The following is a 19,245-nucleotide window of genomic DNA, read 5'->3' on the forward strand; positions in this document are numbered from 1 at the left end:
TCTTTGCACATACAGTCCGAAATTGTCGTATGCGTTTTTTCGTATTTGGCTCTCGTTTGTACGGTGCCTCTGAATTGTTATAAAAGTCCACTCAAAATGCCTGCTATGGATGCGAAAACACAGAAAATCTAACCCGGTCCGAATTTTTGTATGACGGACGTAAATAGCGGAGGCAGTGTGTAAATGTGATTGACACAACGTAAGGTCGTATTTATTTTTTAACGTGGGGAAATTTCGGACGTAAATTTCAGACTCAATGTGCAATGAGCTTAAGAAGATCTGAAAGAGAACTGCTGTCTGTGCATTGGTGTGCACATTTCTCAGATCGCTTTTGAGAATCTAATTCTTGCATCTTCTGGTGAATATTTAAATTGGCAAGGCCTTAAAATGCGCAAATGATAAACTTCCGTGACAATGCAGCACTAGCCCAAATGGTAAAAGTGTCAGTTCTGTGAAATGCCCCAAGGGTCTCTCGCTGGCCCAGACCATTGTTGTGTCATGCACAAAACAACTTTTTAACAACTGTATGGTAAGATGTTTAAAAGGAAGCAACTAGTTGCTAAACATTTGGCTATGGTTACTTTTATTTAAAAAACTAATTTGCTCCATCAAAGAAAGTCAAGTCAGTAACATCATAAAAACATTAAAATAATGTTGACATTTACAATACTTACCAACTTTTTGATTTTCAGTATAAACTATTCCCTAAAAAGCAATTTTCTTCAAACTGTATATGTTCCCAATCTGTTTTCAGAAGGGATCTCATTAGTAAAGTGTCCCTTTGATGTGGCACGATGTTTTCCACCATGGTCCTGTCAAAACTGATGTGTCGGCTTCTTTTATAGCAGCAGTTCTCCGTCTCGAGCTAAAACGCAGTGCCTTCGGTCAATTATGAGCTGCTAAACCTTTGATGAATTCAGGAGGAAAAGTGTTGTTGGGTTTGGATATGGCTTCTTGCCTCTCCTCTCTTTGGTGTTTCATCTGTCTGTTTGAAATTAATGATGAAGCCAATTTCCTGGTTTCTCTGCCCCGCTAGAGGTGGCAGTGGGTGACTTCTCCCATATAAAGTAAGAGTTAGCTAAGAAATGTGAAATGTCTGACTTCTCATGTAAGTCCTTACATGTCTCCAGTGAAGTGGAATGCTTTTGAAGAATGGGCCATCTAACTCAATTCTCGTCTATTTTGGCTTTTTCTTTTGCAATGTTAGGAATTTGATATTTCACAGACTCAAAGTCTAACACTGCGGCCACGGTCTACGTGACACAGCACAATACGAGTGTTTCACATCAAAGCAGGCCGGTTGAGGTCCCTGTACACCCCGCTACTATTGAACAATTAAATAATGCTTGACTTGGAGTACAGAAACAATTCTTGCTAAGTGCAGTGTTGATAGCATTGCAAAAAGCTCGGGAAATCAATGGTCAGGCAGTTTTATTTAACAAAGTCAGTGGTGATTGGTTTAAACCTTGAAGGGTAAAGATCGTAAAATGCCTCCTAAAATAATTTATTGCTATTTTCCAGCACTTAATTTGACAGCTTTTACCTCTCAAGACACAAAGGATGTTAAGACTAGGAATTGTCTTTCAACTACAAAACATGCAGCAATGTCATGCATGATAAATATTTATATTTTGTGAATATATTTTCTATGAATAAAAGTGAAAACAATATCACACATCATTATGAATGTATGAAAGTATCATAAATGCAATTAGCATTCAAATTAGTGCTGTCAAATTGATAAATCGCGATTAATCTTTTCCAAAATTGGTTTGTGTTTATATAATATACGTTGCTGTATAGATAAATAAACAAACATTTAAGAAATATGAACAATATATATTTGATATATTATGTGAATCAAAGATAAATATAAATTAGGGCTGTCAAGCGATTAATCGCGATTAATTGCATGAAGAATAAAAGTTTGTGTTTACATATAATATGTCGGTGTACTGTCCATATTAATTTTGTATTTATGAACACATACACATAAATGCATAAATTTAATAAAAATATTAAATAGAACAATTAGAAAACGTTTATTTAGAATTTAAATTATTAGTAAATATGAATGAATACATTTAAATATTTCCTAAATATATAGACAAGTATGTGTATGTTTTGTGCTTTTTAAATACAAAATGTATATGCACAGTACACAGATATATATATATGTATGTACACAAACCTTTATTCTGGATGCGATTAATCGCGAATAATCGTTTGACGGCCCTAATTTAAATAAATATATATGAAGAGTTTGGTTCCAAAATGAGATTAAAATCCTGTTTTTAATTGAGCATTCCAGTTAATATCACTCAAACTGCCATTGGTTTGTTTTGATTTAAGTCACAACGACTCAAAAAATACAGCTGACTAACACAATAAAACAAAATAAAAACATGATAACATTATAAAAAACATGATTTCACATGATAACTGAGTTTTCTCATTTTGGAACCAAACTCTTCATATATTGTATCAAACCAACAAAATATTGTGTCATACGATTAATCGTAATTAATTGCATCCAGAATACAAGTTTGTGTTCACATAATTCTGTATATTTATGTGTACTGTGTATATTAGTTTTGTATATATAATAACATACACATACTGTATATGCATATATTTAGGTATGTATAAACATTTATATATAATTTTAATTATTGATAAATAAAAATAAATATATCTATATATACATGTATGGGTGTGTTTTTTTTTCAAATACGAAACAAATATGCAGTATACAGACATATATTATGTAAACACAAACATTTATTCTGGATGCGATTAATCGTGAAACTGTGATGTAGAGGTTGGAGAAATATGCACAATTATTATTTTGGCTGTCAAACAGCATTTAGTTCATAATTCCAATTTTTTTATTGTATACTGATACAGTTGAAAGAAAATGTATGTGAACCCTTTGGGATTACTTGGATTTCTTCATAAATTGGTCATAAAATGTGTTCTGATCTTCATCTAAGTCACAACAATAGAGAAACACAGTCTGCTTAAACTAATACCGCACAAACATTATACGTTTTCATATTTTTATTGAACACAACATGTAAACATTCATAGTGCAGTGTGGAAAAAGTATATGAACCTTTGGGTTTAATAACTGGTTGACCCTCCTTTGGCAGAAATAACCTCAACCAAACGTTTCCTATAGTTGCAGATCAGACCTGCACAACGGTCAGGAGAAATTTTGGACCATTCCTCTTTACAAAAGTGTTTCAGTTCAGCAATATTCTTGGGATGTCTGGTGTGAATCGCTCTCTTGAGGTCACGCCACAGCATCTCAATCGGGTTGAGGTCAGGACTCTGACTGGGCCACTCCAGAAGGCGTATTTTCTTCTGTTGAAGCCATTCTGTTGTTGATTTACTTCTATGCTTTGGGTCGTTGTCCTGTTGCATCGTCCATCCTCTGTTAAGCTTCAGTTGGCGGACAGATGGTCTTAAGTTTTCCTACAAAATGTCTTGATAAACTTTGGAATTCATTTTTCCATCGATGACAGTAATCCGTCCAGGGCCTGAGGCAGCAAAGCAGCCCCAAACCATGATGCCCCCTCCACCATATTTCAAAGTTGGGATGAGGTTTTCATGTTGGTGTGCTGTGCCTTTTGTTCTCCACACATAGCGTTGTGTGTTCTTTCCAAACAACTGGTTTCATCTGTACACAGGATGTTTTGCCAGTAGTGCTGTGGAACATCCAGGTGCTCTTTTGCAAACTTCAAACGTGCTGCAATGTTTTTTTGGGACAGCAGTGGCTTCCTCCGTGGTGTCCTCCCATGAAGTCCATTCTTGTTTAATGTTTTCCTTATTGTAGATTTGTCAACAAAAATGTTAGCATGTGCCAGAGATTTCTGTAAGTGTTTAGCTGACACTCTAGGATTCCTCTTCACCTCATTGAGCATTCTGCGCTGTGCTCTTGCAGTCATCTTTACAGGACGACCACGCCTAGGGAGTGTAGCAACAGTGCTGAACTTTCTCCATTTGTAGACAATCTGTCTTACCGTGGACACATGGACATCAAGGCTTTTAGATATACTTTTGTAGCCCTTTCCAGTTTTATGTAAGTCAACAATTCTTGATCGTAGGTCTTCTGAGAGCTCTTTTGTGCGAGGAATGGTTCACATCAGACAACGCTTCTTCAGAACAGCAAACTCAAAACTGGTGTGTGTTTTTTATTGGACAGGCCAGCTTTAATCAACACATCCAATCTCATCACATTGATTGGACCCCAGGTTGGCTGACTCCTGGCTCCAATTAGCTCTTGGAGAAGTTATTAGCCTAGGGTTTCACATACTTTTTCCACCCTGCACTATGAATGTTTACATGTTGTGTTCAATAAAAACATGAAAACGTATAATGTTTGTGCGGTATTGGTTTAAGCAGACTGTGTTTCTCTATTGTTGTGACTTAGATGAAGATCAGAACACATTTTATGACCAATTTATGAAGAAATCCAAGTAAGCCCAAAGGGTTCACATACTTTTTCTTTCAACTGTAATTGATCCTAGCTATTTATTTTGCATCATTTTATTGTTCAGTTGTAATTCAGGAAGCAGAACATTAAAGAAACATTGCAGACACACCTTCAAAATAGATCTAAGTGCATGTTTTGCCATTAAGAAGCGGCATGTGCACCTCTCCACTATTAAAAAGCACCAGCTGTCGCTAGTGGAAATGCATCTATACTGCAAGAGCAGCAAGAACTGCCATAAGCTTGTAATATATACTATTATCTTATAGCCACTGTCAAACCTTAATCTTGTGTCAGGTTCCAAGACGAAGGCTTTGGCTATGCATTCTAAGTTTGTCGTTTGATGTCACCACTAAGAGCTTCATGTGTCAGTGTTTTTGTCTGGATGGCACCCAGTAACTGCGGCACACACAAACTGTAGTTATGCAGTCTCACACATATCGTCACACTTTGGGAGTCACACCATTGGTGCGTTCACAGTTGCAAGTTTCAAGAACTTCTAATAAGCGTCACAGCACCTAACCAGAGACATTATCACATACTGAGAGTAGAACTTTTATTAGGAGAAGTTGTAGAAGTTTAAAAGAAATCATTGCAACAGGATGTCACATGACTTACCTTTCCTTCCAGGTTAAAGGCAAGACAGGCAATACCATGGGTGTGCATGTCCTTCAGTATAGACACTGTCTGGACAGTGTAGGAATCCCACACGCAGATATAAGGCTCCTTTCCCACTTGTCCTGTGGCCACCAGCACTCGCTCTGGATGCAGGGCTAAACTGTGGAAATTAACAAGTATGTTAATACAGATTTTACCAATATTTTATCATTCCATTTAATATCTTAATTTGTGACTTAATTAATTTAATACGGTTTCGTTATTAATATGTTTTCCTTATTTTGATGCTGTATTATACAAAATTGGATTGTGTGATATCATTACACAAATTTGCAAGTCAGAGTTCAACAAACTTGACCTTGAAATGCATTAAAATGCTAAAATATTTTTGCAGGAGTTGCATTTCCCGTGTACAACCATTTGCATGCATATCTTATGAAGTCAATGAAAAGAAAAGTGTTGTGTGACAACAGCAACATTTATTTTATAATTTATTTTATAATGAAACCATTTTCGGAACAGTTATGTTTTAGAAATAACACAAGAACATAAACGTTGAAATACGGATTCTGCATTAAGTAAAACATTTTTTTTTTCTTATGTAAAAGTTATACTAAGCTGTTATATTTATAACTGTTGGTATTTAAAAACTGATAATTCTGACAAGATTAAACATCCCAGAAATTACTCATTAAAGTTGCAATCCATACCTATAAAATTCTTAAATCATTTTTGTAGAATATTTGTAACTTTTTAGTGAGTTTTTCGCACTACAGAAACAGTTCCTTTACCCGACTCAAAGTGATACAGTTGCTACCGCAGAGATACATTTGAATTGAAAATATCTCTTCAGGGTTATACACAAACTATTTAGGGTTTGGAAACAATATGTTGTCGTTATAATATCACATTGACTATTTATCAAACAAAGTTAAAATGTTTCTTTATGCATGAAAAATTATAGATGGATGTGTATTATAGAATCTTATATTATCTTATTTGGGGGTCCTTGGCATCATACAGTTTCATCATAAACCCACAGAAAGCAAAGGCAAAACTTACAGACTGCAACTTTAAATATTTTTGATGGTTGAGTGACCTGTTCAAAATCCTCAGACGACCACTTTCAACAAGTTGGTATGATTTATTAGGGTCTTCTTGAAATGTTTGGCACATATTTTGCTTAAAAACACTCAATGGCTGTATAAACAGAACACATCTTGCCTCTTCAAAAACAGCTCTGCTCACAGAAAGCTGTTTTGGTGCCAGAAAATACAATAAATCCACTCCTCTCTCTTCCTAGTTTGGACGCTGTGCAGAAACTATATTGTCCACAAATTTTAGCCATGGCGTCCCTCAAGTACACCGCTGTCACTTGTGAAAACAACAATGGCGGAGCGTGGTGGGAGGAGCTGTGTAGATTAAGGGGCGGTAACATTATAATAAAATCCGCTTTGGACATCACAACCGGAGCGAAATATGAACGGCTAGATTTCTCACATGCTTGCAGGCAAAGGCACACCAAAACTTACTGGGTTCTTATTTTTCACGTTTTCTGGGTTGCTAGATGCACCGGGGACCTGATAATACCACTTAAACACAGAAAAAGTGGGGTTTTCATATTATGTCTCCTTTAAGGACTGGGCTGTTTTACTGAGTGGCTACAGTAAGATGAGCTATCACTGTTTATCATTTTCTACAACCATGAGTGGATGAGACAGAAGAGCTTTAAATTATCAGAAACCCGAAGAGATAATCTGGAGAAGACGTTATCTTCTGTAACCCAATACTCATTCAGCATTCAGATAAAGGCCATTAACACTGTGCGTTTTTTTCTTTGTTTTGTTTTTAGAAAAAACGGTAACACTTTAGTATAAGGACCAATTCTCACTATTAACTAGTTGCTTATTAGATGCCTATTTTTAGCATATTGGCTGTTGGCTAATCCTACCTAATACATAAACCTAACAACTACCTTACTAACTATTAATAAGCAGCAAATTAGTAGTTTACTGAGGCAAAAGTCATAGTTAATGGTTTATTAATACAGAGAATTGGCCTTTAAAATAAAGTTTGACCGAAAAAACTGTATTATTTTCTTCCCACAGCATGTAGTGTTATTAATAATATTGCCCCTGGTGCAGAAACGGCATAGACGCGAGGTGGAAAAATCAGATCTTCACGGTTCACAGAGCGGTTTTCCCTCTAACCATCACACTAGTTCACCAAATTCATTCAGGCTTGCCTTAGCAAGGCAGGGGAAATCCCAGAGGCACCCGGATGTTGCATAACATCTGTCCAGCTAAGCTTTGCTACGCATTCTCATGCACACATCCATATGTAACAGTGGTGTAAGTGTACGCTGACTCAATATAGCACTTGCCCGTTGAATGATAACATGAATGACAATTATTGTGAGTTGAGGTTTCCATCAGATTAAAACAGGGATGTTCAAAATTATTGTCACATATATATGCATTTAGAATGCAAAAAAAGAGACACAATTTGTCAACAATTTAATCATCTCCAACTTCTTTAGTGAAGCTCTGCTGAATGTGTTTATATTTATCTCCCACAGTCTGAGCCCTCAGATGAAGCTTTATAAACTTGCCAGGGTGATTCTTCCTGGCACTGTGGAGGAGTGACTACATTAAACCCCTCAGGGAGCCGTAGCACTCATGAACATCACTGTGTCTGCCTGACTGTCTTCCTTAATCTCCGTCTTGCTTCCACCCAGCTTCTCCTTTTTACTCATACCTGTTTTCTTCTTCCTCTTCACCATGTTAAAATTTGTTGTGTTGGTAACCAGTGCACAGCGTTTTTCCCAATTCTATCACATACCCTGCAGTGAACGCATCCCTGGGTGGATTACATAATCGCACGTAATTTAAAATAGAGCGAAGGCATTCCGCACTGGTGCTTTGTTTTTTCAACCTTCCTCTCATTATGAGTAAAAGCTGATTTAATAAACGTCAGAGAGAGTCACAGTTGATGCCTTTCACATCCATCAATGGCCAGGGGACATTAAAGATTCAATTTAACAGGAAATGCCACAGCCATAGAGACCCACGCATTTGAGGGGGCTTAACAATGACTATTTACTCTGAAATTTGACATTCTGTGAGTCCCATCTGAAGAGCTCCTTGCTGTCTACTGCTTACAGAAACATTGATGTTTTGTGGGGTGTAATGTGTGATGGAAGTATTCAGAAGTTCCCGTTGCTCATTTGGTAGAGCCTTGTGTTAGTTGCGCAAGAATAATTGGTTCCTTCCCTAGAAAACCAAACACACTTATAATAAATGTATACATTAACACGTCGCTTATATAAAAAACTGTTGCATTTCGCAATACATAAATGTAAAAGCAGGTTTAGCAAATTTAGTATTGTAGAAACAGTGGTTAACAGATAATGTATAAAATTTACACTTTATGATGCATAAACAAACAAGCATTTTGATTGGCAGCAATGGTTAAAGTGGTCGTAACTGAGACAGTTTCTGCATATGTCATGTTAATTTACAGAATAGTATCGTACCCTTCAAATATCTGGAGAGTCTTTGATCACATTTATTGTTGGTACATTTGTTTTCGAAAACACACGACACGTACCGAGGGGGTTGCGGTTTTGGTTGCGGAACTAAAGCACCTGCGCACCCATTGCCAACAAAACACAGACATATGACTCAGGTTCACTTACCACGTGCCATTCGTGTCCGGCATCTTTTATCACTGGGCCACTCCATCTATTAGTTTCAAATGATCTCCATATCCACCGTTTATATAACATTCATCACCCACATGCAGTGAACAAACAAACACTCCTGAACTTCGCACACTTAGTGCTCTCTCCTCCACAGAAGTGAAAGCATTGTGTGCACATGCTCCTTCTTCTTGGTTGACGCGTGGGCGTGGCGGTTATTTTTCTGCGAGAATTGTCCAAGAAGGGACTAAGAAAAGTTGTTACGAAACAGATTTTCATGTTCGAAAAAAACTTTCAGAGAACTATACGAACGCTGGGGACTGTTTTGAGCACAGAAATACTACGTCATACATCCAACTTGTTTTTAGACAAGTTGACCATGTTAAGCATGAGAAGACAGCACGTCTAACATTGTAAATAAGTCAGAATGCACAAAACACCATTGCATCCCCCCTTTAAATGTCACTATGTGAAATCACATGCAACGCAAGACTACAACTAGATGGTGCTTAAATATTTTTTGCAAAGTGTACTTTAAGCAGGGGTTTACGCAAAGGGTTTAGGTTAAGCCAGGACTATGCTATAATTCAATTCAGACATTAAAGTGTTTTTTACAAACATGCCCTACAAAAAACATTGCTCGTGTCTAGTTCATGAAAGTACACAACACAGTGTACTCTCAGTATACTCAATTACTCAGTCTATTATATTGTAACTATATAAACTTGAAAATGTAAGTATATATAACTGCAAGCTACTAATACTAATACACAATACTTACTATATTTCATTATTTCATTGTGGTGTCAATATTGGATCCGATAGGAATGGCGCAGCAATCTTATGTGAGTAAAAATGTTTGTACTTTGCGTCACTATTGCTTTGTTAGAGATTGCTCGATATGACCTGAGCACTATTCGCACGATATTAGTATTACCTGGGGACCTCTAGTCATTTGTGTTAGTTGCAGAGGTTGTCTGTGATCTTAAGCTTGTGCAAATCGGGATCTATGTGATTTGGTGGCTCATATATAATTTTTCAAGGTTTTATCCACCGTTTGCGAATAATGGATGCTGTTTTTAAATGTGTTTTTAAATGCTGTTTTTAAATATTATTTCGGGTGCTGGGTGATATACATAAGTTACCAGGAGTCTCCCGCTGGTATATTTAACATGGAAACTCTCGTTACATTTGAGACCTGCGATAGCGTTGATCTTTTGTCTGTTTCGCAATCACCGGTCTCAAATACTGACAGGTATGGTCATATATCAATGGTGCTAATGTGTAACCTAACGTTATGTCTCTAACCAAATTCACAGAAGGCTCCAAATATGCAAACTGCTATCCAATCAAAGCGGTGGACGTTTACTTATAAAGTCTTCAAAACATTAAAACCGAGCGTTTGTAGAAAAATGCCTATTTCTTGTTGATTTTGATGTTTTTTTAATGTAAAAACCACGCGAACATCAAAAGTAGACCTCATACAACAGTTTAAAACACCTTTAAATACAGCAGAGCTGTCCAAAGTGCTTCACAGAGTCAACAAACAACAATTATAAACATAGTAGATACAAATGCATAGGAAGTCCATAAAAAGGAGACTGAAAGTATTGTTTTTTTATTGTTCATTTAAAAGAAGGCTATATTTTTCAGACTTGAATACTGTTCTTTGTTGGATATTTTACAGGGAACAACATTTGTCATCCTTTTTCATCTGAGCTCATTAACATGAAATGTGGGATTGCTTTATCCAGAAAGACAAATGCATTGCTGTCTTAAAACTCAGCCAAAATGATTCATCATTTTTTTGCAAACTGTTTGAAGGTGTAAACTGTGCTAGTCAATTATAGGGGTGATATGACACGGATGAAACAAATATTATTGTTTGTTTTAGATGTAATGCATTAAAGGTTAAAAAACGCTGTATTTTCCACATAAATGTGGAAATGCTCTCTGAAACGCGCTTTTAGATAGAATGCATCTTCTGTTCTGACACTTTATTTTTGCAACTTTATGTGTCTAATACAGGCATGGGCAATTTATAAAACACCAAAGACACAGAAAAAAACACGTATTCGTGCCATATGACCCCTTTAAAATGGTTTCTAAAAGCACAGACAGATCCTTACAATGCCATATGGATTACGGAAAGGGTCTTATTAACCTTGATGATGATTTTGCCCCAGCGTCTGACATTAGCAGTGATATCGTCGAGCGAGACCAGCAAGATGGAGGGATTAACTGCAAATTTCTCATTCAATCCTGCCCGAAGGACAGATGGGTCGAACCACAATTTTTTTCTCGATACACACGCTTAACAAAACCACATTTTGACACTAGCTAAGTGTCTGTCAAAGACTGAAGCTGGGCTGTCAGAAAACAGATTACGCTCTGAGCTACAACACTTGAAGATATCTGAAGGGTCAAAAACAAGATAACAAAAACAACACAACAAAACACACAGCAGAAGAACACATATCAACGCTTTAAAAGGCATCAGACAAACATCACACAAAAATTTGAGTCTGTAGGATCTTCTACTAGAGGTTAAGTTCTTTTTTTAGGTTGGGACTCATGGATGACAAAGTTAATATAGACCACTTCATCGGACGTGGGCACCTGGACTGCAATAAACTTCCGGTCTGTGATTTTTTATCGGTCTGACTAGTGTCTAATGCTATAACTATTTCTATTTTATTTACTGTATGTGATATTATTTGGTTCTGTCAACTGTCAGAATTTTTAATCACAAATAATCGCGCATAAAATTAAAGTTTTGAAATATACATTTACATTCCAATAATTTCACATTTAGAAACAACGGAAGACAAGACTTTTATAACAAGGGGACAAACCAAAACACACGGGGGTAATACACGGACATGACTGAAATGCAAAACTGAAAAATAAACACTTCAGACAGGCAGGATCAGGAACAATATAACAAGGCAGAATCACGATAAAGAGGCAGTATCAAAAAAATCACAAGAGAGTTGCATGACTAACAAGAGAGTTGCATAACTAACAACGTAGTACGAACGAGCTCAGGACAATAGACACGAGGGCATCTTACAGGGTAACTAACAAGAGAGATAACAATGGGCAGGTGTGGGAAATGAAACACAGGCGGGAAGCTAAACAAGAGAACGAGAGGGGCGGGGCCAGAGACAGGCCCGGAAAGAGCCCATATTAAGTAAGTCACGATGACAATAATATGTCTCTCCCCACACAAAACATGAGGCTCTGTCATGATTCTGCCACTAGGTCAAGAAAAGCAAGAAAAGATGGGACAGAACCATGAAATTGAATGAAAGGCAAAATTCTGATATAAGTACAGAAACTGATGTCTCCATTAAATTGATTATATTTTCAATCATAATATGCATAACGTACTATTTATTAAAAACAGGTTTAAATAAAAGAACAGGCTTCTTTTACTGTATTTTGGATCAAATCAATGAAGGCTTGGTGAACAGAAATTCCTTTTGAACAGTAGTGTCCAACAGAATAATTCTAGCATTATTTTCCAATGTAGTATTAATTATTTTCCCTAAAAACAACGATTTTAGGGAAATCGTTTTAGGGATTTTAGGGAAATCGTCGGAAATCGATTTTAGGGATTTTAGGACGATTGACACTTTGTGATAATAATGTTTGTTCCAAAAGAAATGCAGGAAACTAGATTAATAGATTTTAAAAATATAAATTGTGACAAGACCGTCTATCAAATCTGCTGCATGCCTATTAATCATAAGTAATGCATAAATAATGTTTTCACAGGTGATAGTTTTAAAGAAGAACCCTATTTGCCAATTCAAGTATTTTTTTACTTTTTCAGTAAAAACCCCCGCAACTTTTATCACAAAATTTTAATAAAGCCGCTGCAAAATTAAGCATTTTTGTCCGCAGAAATCCCCAAAACAACGGATGATAAAATAAATGGATTCTGCGTTTATTGCCTAAAATATTTTAACACGTTAATCTGAAAAAGAAAACATTTGCATGCGTTAACATGGTAAAGTTGACAGCCATAATATTAAATTTAATTATTATTTTATTGTATGGTAATTGTATTAAATAAACGATTCACAATTGCGTGCATGCGCAGTAATGTTTCTTTATGTTTTTGCTTTGAAACTGTCTATATTGGTGTATTTCTCCCTTGCGATTACTGTTCCCACAGTAAGAGTGGAAACCGAGCACATGGATATGACAAACCATTAAACACTGTGCTAGTGAATTTTGGATATTTTATTGCAAAAATCGTACAAACTGTCCCTTTAAAAATAATGATTTACTTTCACTCTCTGCTCTCCAGAAACAGATCTACACTACCAATGTTAGCGTGTATTCCTCAGTGATTTGTTAGTTGGAACTGTCTCTTAATATAAATGGTGGGATTTCTGGTTTGATTCTGTATGATCAGATGCCAACATCCCACATAGTACGTGGGCCCATGCTGAACAGTCATACTCCCTGTTGTATTTCATTAGACGACAGCCTGCCATTTTCAGGTCAAACACTTGCATGTTAAATGAAAGCTTTGGCTTAAAGTGTGCTTACACTGTGTCTCTGGATATGCACCCACTTCTTCCTTATCAATTAATCTTTATTTGATCAATTATTGCTGTCATGGGAAATGTTAGGTTACTAAAAAAAATATGGATAAATCCAGAATTGAGGAAGACTCATTGGTAAAATGACTTTTAAAAAAAGTCTTTCTACATCTCGATTCAATGAGTGAAAAAAATATATATTTACAATTAATTTAGGCCAAATGCCCCCAGATAACCTTTTCAACTTATTGCCTTTCTCCAAAAGTCCATCAAAATAAATGTTCTTCTAGCTTTCTCTCTCTCTGTCTCCCACATTACCTTTCAATTAGCTAATGTGCTCCTTTAGTGAGTAGAGTTTTCTCACAGCACCATTTCTGTTTGATGAACAGCCCTGCATTGCCTCAGCTTATTAGCTAATGGGGCCGATGGCGATCTTTAGTTGGTTCACCGGCCAACGGTGCAGGACTGCAGCAATGCCGGACAAATATCCTGCGAGAAATCATGCTTGTTAGGTTTTCTCTGTTAGAGTGTTAAAGGCTGGAGGATTGCTCGGGTTGGCTGGTGGGTGGAAGCTTTAGCTGCTGCAGAGACACGCAAACTAAAACCGGAGAGCTTTAGGGTGAGAAGCAAAAGCTCGTCATGGTAACAAGAGGATGAGTGGGAGGTAAAATGTAAAGTTGGACAGCGTCTACCTTGCCACCTGTTACTTGACAAGAATCCGTTCATGTCCAAAGTCTGCTTAATCGGGGTGCAAATGCACATTTTCTGAGGGGTGTGCCAGATTAGTATTTGCGCCCCCCCCATCGGCCACCCCAATATAGACATAATAGCTTGATTAAATAAAATATATATTTATAGAACTTGTTTAAAATGCTAGACAAATGTGAATATAAAAAGTTTTAGATAATGACCTTATTGATTTTTTATTAATTATAAAAAAAAGTTTAAATAATATTTTGGCACAATGGCGCCCCCCTTGTGAGGCGCCCCTATGCACCGCATATACGTCATATCCCATTTTTGCGCCACTGTGCTAATAGACTGATATTAAAAAGTGGCTGTTAATTCACTAGACAGCACAATGTTGTTTCAGTGTCTACAGAGGCACATCAAGAAAAACATGTTAGGGCTGTCAATCAATTATAATGTTTAATTAGGCTTAATTACAAATGATGCCTATTTATAATTCAAATGAATTGCTTACATCAATTTTTGTCTAGGAAAGTCCCTAAATGAAGATTGAAGATTGAAAGAAGCCATTACAATGTATTCTGGTGAACTGAAAAGACAAAAAGGGACTTTAGTAGTGACCATGTCGAAATACACATGGGTAAACATAGATTGATTTTATATAGCTATTTTCTGCTTTCCAACCAGTCTTAGATGACAGGACGGCACAAGTTTGGGTTCACTGGGTCATATCCATGCCAATCACACAAAACACGCATACTGTACATCTGAATGTAGTCCAAATCGGGTCAGAGCAGCTTTTGCAGCTGTCACCTTGCTTGCCCTTGTTGTGGATTACCAGGAAGGAGAAGATTAGCACATTTCCAAAAGTCAGTATTTATCTTGCTTGTGTTGGCTTCTGTAGAGCAAGTTAAATCCGATAACCAATAACACTCCATGCAGCACCTGTCTACACAGAAAAAGCCAAATGTCAATGTGTGGCAAAAATGTCACGACCGCTGGTGCTTTTTAGATAAAAATAAAAAGTAATGAAAAATTCTAAGCAATCATCAAACGTTGGACTGTAGATATATAATTACTTGATTAAGTCTGTAGTAAAATCGCTCAATGTTACTGAAGCAACAGAATTTGGTTCTACCATATAAAATAAGAGATGAAAATACTGGATTAGATCATTCCATTCCATTTACTACCGCTTATCCGAACTACCTCGGGTCACGGGGAGCCTGTGCCTATCTCAGGAGTCATCGGGCATCAAGGCAGGATACACCCTGGATGGAGTGCCAACCCATCGCAGGGCACACACACTCACTCATTCACTCACGCACTCACACCCTACGGACAATTTTTCCAGAGATGCCAATCAACCTACCATGCATGTCTTTGGACCAGGGGAGGAAACCGGATGGATTAGATCATGTTTAATATTATTTAATAGGGAGCAGATCATATGCATTGAATGATCTATCACTAGCTTGAGTTTCTAAACAATATTTTTATTTGTTTTAATTATATTGCCTTCTTTTTAAAATAAGCAAATATTGCACAATGAAACATACTTCAACTTTCAATAAAATCAAACTGCAATTGCAAATGGTTAACACTTCAAAATAATTCATTTAATTATTTACTTATTTAGTTTTCCTGTAGCTCAGTGGTAAGAGCATTGTGTCACCAACGCAAGGTTGTGAGTTCAATCCCAGGGGATTGCACATACCTATGTATAAATGTATAGGATAACATGTGCCAAATGCATAAATATTTCAACAATATTCATCCAGAAACTAATAAGTGACTGTTCTTTAAAAAGCATGTTGTCCTGCTTTTATGTTTGATGTAATAAAGGTAAATGTTCATACTCAAAACCATTCAGCGCTGCTTTTCCAACAGTAACTGCTAATATTGGAAGTAAGTACGCGGCAGGTGGAACAGTTTCATTACAATGCGAATCTACTGGTCCAAACCCATATTACCTGCCAAAAGCACTCCCACATCAATGCTGATTTTAAACTCTCAGGGAATAATCTGGCAGCCCTCGTTCAGCTCATAGTTCCATCAGGGAACATATGCTTCATATTATTCATTAATGTGCCTCAGTCAGTTTGCCACAGGCTTTGTAGGTTTAATTTCAATATCATATGTGACAAGTATTATATGCCTTTATTTAATAAACAACACTGATTAACCTTTTTAATGAATAATTCATTTTTATTCCATTTATAACCATTGTAAATTTGCTATTAAATCACTCATACAAAAGATCATGATTCAATGCACATAGAATTGCATAAACAGCTCAATCAACTCTGAAAGACCTCTCACAGCCCAAAAGCTTTCAACAAGGACAGGATAAAAATACTTTTTGTAGAAGTGCTTGTATGCTATAGGCTGCAGAGGTGTGTTTAGCTTTGTCAGTTAAGCAGCCTTGAGATAATGAATGGGAAGGTAGCGATCACTGGAAGTACTAGAAAGAGAGAGAGAAAGAGAGAAAGAGAGAGAGAGAGGGATTCCCTGCTGGAGGGACAGTCCATTGCCAGGAAGGGGGAAGCCTTGCTGATGTGTGAAGGAACATTAGGAACAGAGGACCTGTCTCACAGTATTAACATCATTTTAATTGGCTCAAACATGCATGACTGCATCTTGTCAATATTAACATACATTCCTTATGATTATTATGCCCAAATATGATATAATGTGGGCAGGGGTGCCGCTAGAAATTCTGGGCCCTATGGAAACCAAAATTTCTGGGCCCCCTACAAATAGAAGAATAAAAAGGGGGTCTGCTCTTCTGGGCCCTAGATCAACCTGGTCCCTTAGAATCGTCCTAACCTTCCACCCCTTTACGGCGCCCATTAGTGTGGGCTCATCCTAAAACATACTAGGCCTACTAGCACAAAAACTGACATGATGTGTGATATTCCTGTTGGTACCGTGTTTTCCCCGTTTTTTGACCAAGGATGATATTTTGCCGCGCTCCCTCACCTATCCCTCGTTGTTGTTTCCTGCACCTGTTCGTCATCAAAGATTATTGACTTTTACACCTACCCCCACTACCTAGTCATTATTTATGCTCTGCCTGCTCACGCATTCTTGTTCTTGTCTAAAATGTAACTATAGTATACAGTATATATACTGTAATGTCTTTTTGATCTCCAGGTTCCTGTGGTTCTTGTGTTTTCCTGAGTTTGGGTTTATATTAAAAGTTTATTCGTTTTCATCATCCCGTGTTGGAGTACTACATTACTTGATGCATGTATACAGTATTTTTAATGAAATTCAAAAATGCTCTAGGAACTGTTTGTTTTAGACTTCTCTTCAGTTGGAAAATACAATGCCTAGAAAACTATTTTAGATTTCTAAACTTCATCCAAAAAATTTTTTTGTGATGTTAATAACAATACTAAAAACTGAGTGAAACATTTTTATTATTAGTGAATAAACAGGCAGGTTATAGATGAGCCTGCATGGGACCTTTGTTTTAAATTTGAGGTATAGACCACTTGTGAATGGGGATGTAACGATTCACTCAGCTCACGATGTGATGCCATTCACGATTCTAAACTCATGAGACAATTTTTTCACGTCTTTTCTTTATGAGTTGAGACAAATTAGAAATGAAAAACAGCCCTTTTTATTATTTCTCAAATGTCGCACATTTCTTGGTAAAATTTAAATATATTTGTGTCAAATAACAAAACCAAAAAATTGCAATATTAAAACTAATTGCAAATCAAATAAAATAATAATAATACAAAAGTCTCTTAAATATATGGATCAAAGGTTATTGTCAGTTTTTTTCCTAACTTGCATTTTATAAGAAATATCAGTATTTCCATGTTTACCAAGTTTGCAGTAAACATAGCAGCCCCTGCTTTTCAAAACATGTATTGCGATTCATTTAACATCTCAACCGACTTGAATCGTCACATTATATAATTGATTTTAATTTATATATAATATCTAATATAGTTAAACATGATTTTAAATATGTTTTTTTACTGTGAATCGATAGATATAAACGATAGTCCAAGAGCACGTCTGGTTTCCTTTTTAATGTTCTGCTGATTGTGTTCTGTGTAAAAAACGTGTTACACGTGTTAAAAAAATTAAACAAGAAGTTCATCTGAGCCAGTGTTGAGCCAGTGTTGGACCAGTGTGGTTTACGTTTTTGGAAGTGGTCTATAAAAAGCCAAATGGTTTTAAACAGTAAAATTTGTTCATGTGCTCAAATGTTTACTTGTGACAATTTCTAAATGAGATCTGATGCATTCAACATGGAGCAAGTCGCCTTATGGGTGCTGACATGTTGACCACACAAAATACAACAGTTTACCTCATTAACCTCCCTGTATTTAAACACTTTTGGTTGCAGAATCTAAGAGGACTGTTATATTCTCAAGCACGTCCTTAACAAACAATAGAGTGTGTAACAATATTAAAGTAACAGTATTATTAAGTGTCTCATACTGTGTCTGCTGTAGGACTGCTTTTCAGCGAGTGGTGATTTCTGCCTCTAAAGAAGGTTTTACTCAATAAGCCATAAAAGCAATAGTTCCATCACGTTAGGTGGAGAGCTGCCAAGTCCTTTGACAAAACGCTAACAAGCCGAGTGCGCCCAGAGGGGCTTATATAGAAAATATAAAACCCCTTCATTTAATCTCTATGGCAAGTGAAACTTCAACACACACAGGAATCCCAAACCCTTGACTGGCACCAATGACAGTTGTACACACATGATCTGAGCTAAAACTGACAAGCCCTACTACAAACACACGACATCACACAATCACACACGTTCAGACTCACTGATATTATTAGAGTAAGAGCATCAGAAGGCAGCTCAGATTAAGGATTACATTAGAAATGAGTACATGTTAGCGTATACATGGCTCACGGATGGACTTCAGCAACACACATGACCGTGAGAGCTTCCATCTGATTAGAAAACGTGGTTTAAATGAGACACAAAGTCCACCCCTCCCCCTGTGTAAGCAATAGTGTCAGTCAGTTAGACACGCTCATAACTGTGCGCTGGCAACACACCAAACGTGACACAAAATGTTGCTGAATTTACCTAATCCTCGAGGGCACAAAAATGCACAGCGAGAATATCAATGTAGTAGACATGTTACATCACACAGAAAAATAACACACAGTTGATGTCAAGACCTTTTCCATGTTTTTTT

The 19,245-nt window shown here is 36.7% G+C and overlaps 1 protein-coding gene across 2 annotated transcripts in view; it reads right to left on the reverse strand.

The window, feature by feature from the left end:
• eml5 (EMAP like 5) overlaps positions 1–19,245 on the reverse strand; it is a 70,841-nt gene that overhangs the window by 48,003 nt on the left and 3,593 nt on the right. For both annotated transcript variants that reach the window (XR_008909112.1, XM_056767792.1), the window contains exon 2: positions 5,114–5,273. Coding sequence is in view for 1 of the 2 variants with exons in the window: in XM_056767792.1 (XP_056623770.1) it covers positions 5,114–5,273 (160 nt within the window). In the remaining variant the exon portion in view is untranslated. The remainder of the gene's footprint in view (positions 1–5,113; positions 5,274–19,245) is intronic.

The sequence above is a fragment of the Triplophysa dalaica genome, chromosome 15 (genome assembly GCF_015846415.1).
Source record: "Triplophysa dalaica isolate WHDGS20190420 chromosome 15, ASM1584641v1, whole genome shotgun sequence".
NCBI lineage: Eukaryota > Metazoa > Chordata > Actinopteri > Cypriniformes > Nemacheilidae > Triplophysa > Triplophysa dalaica.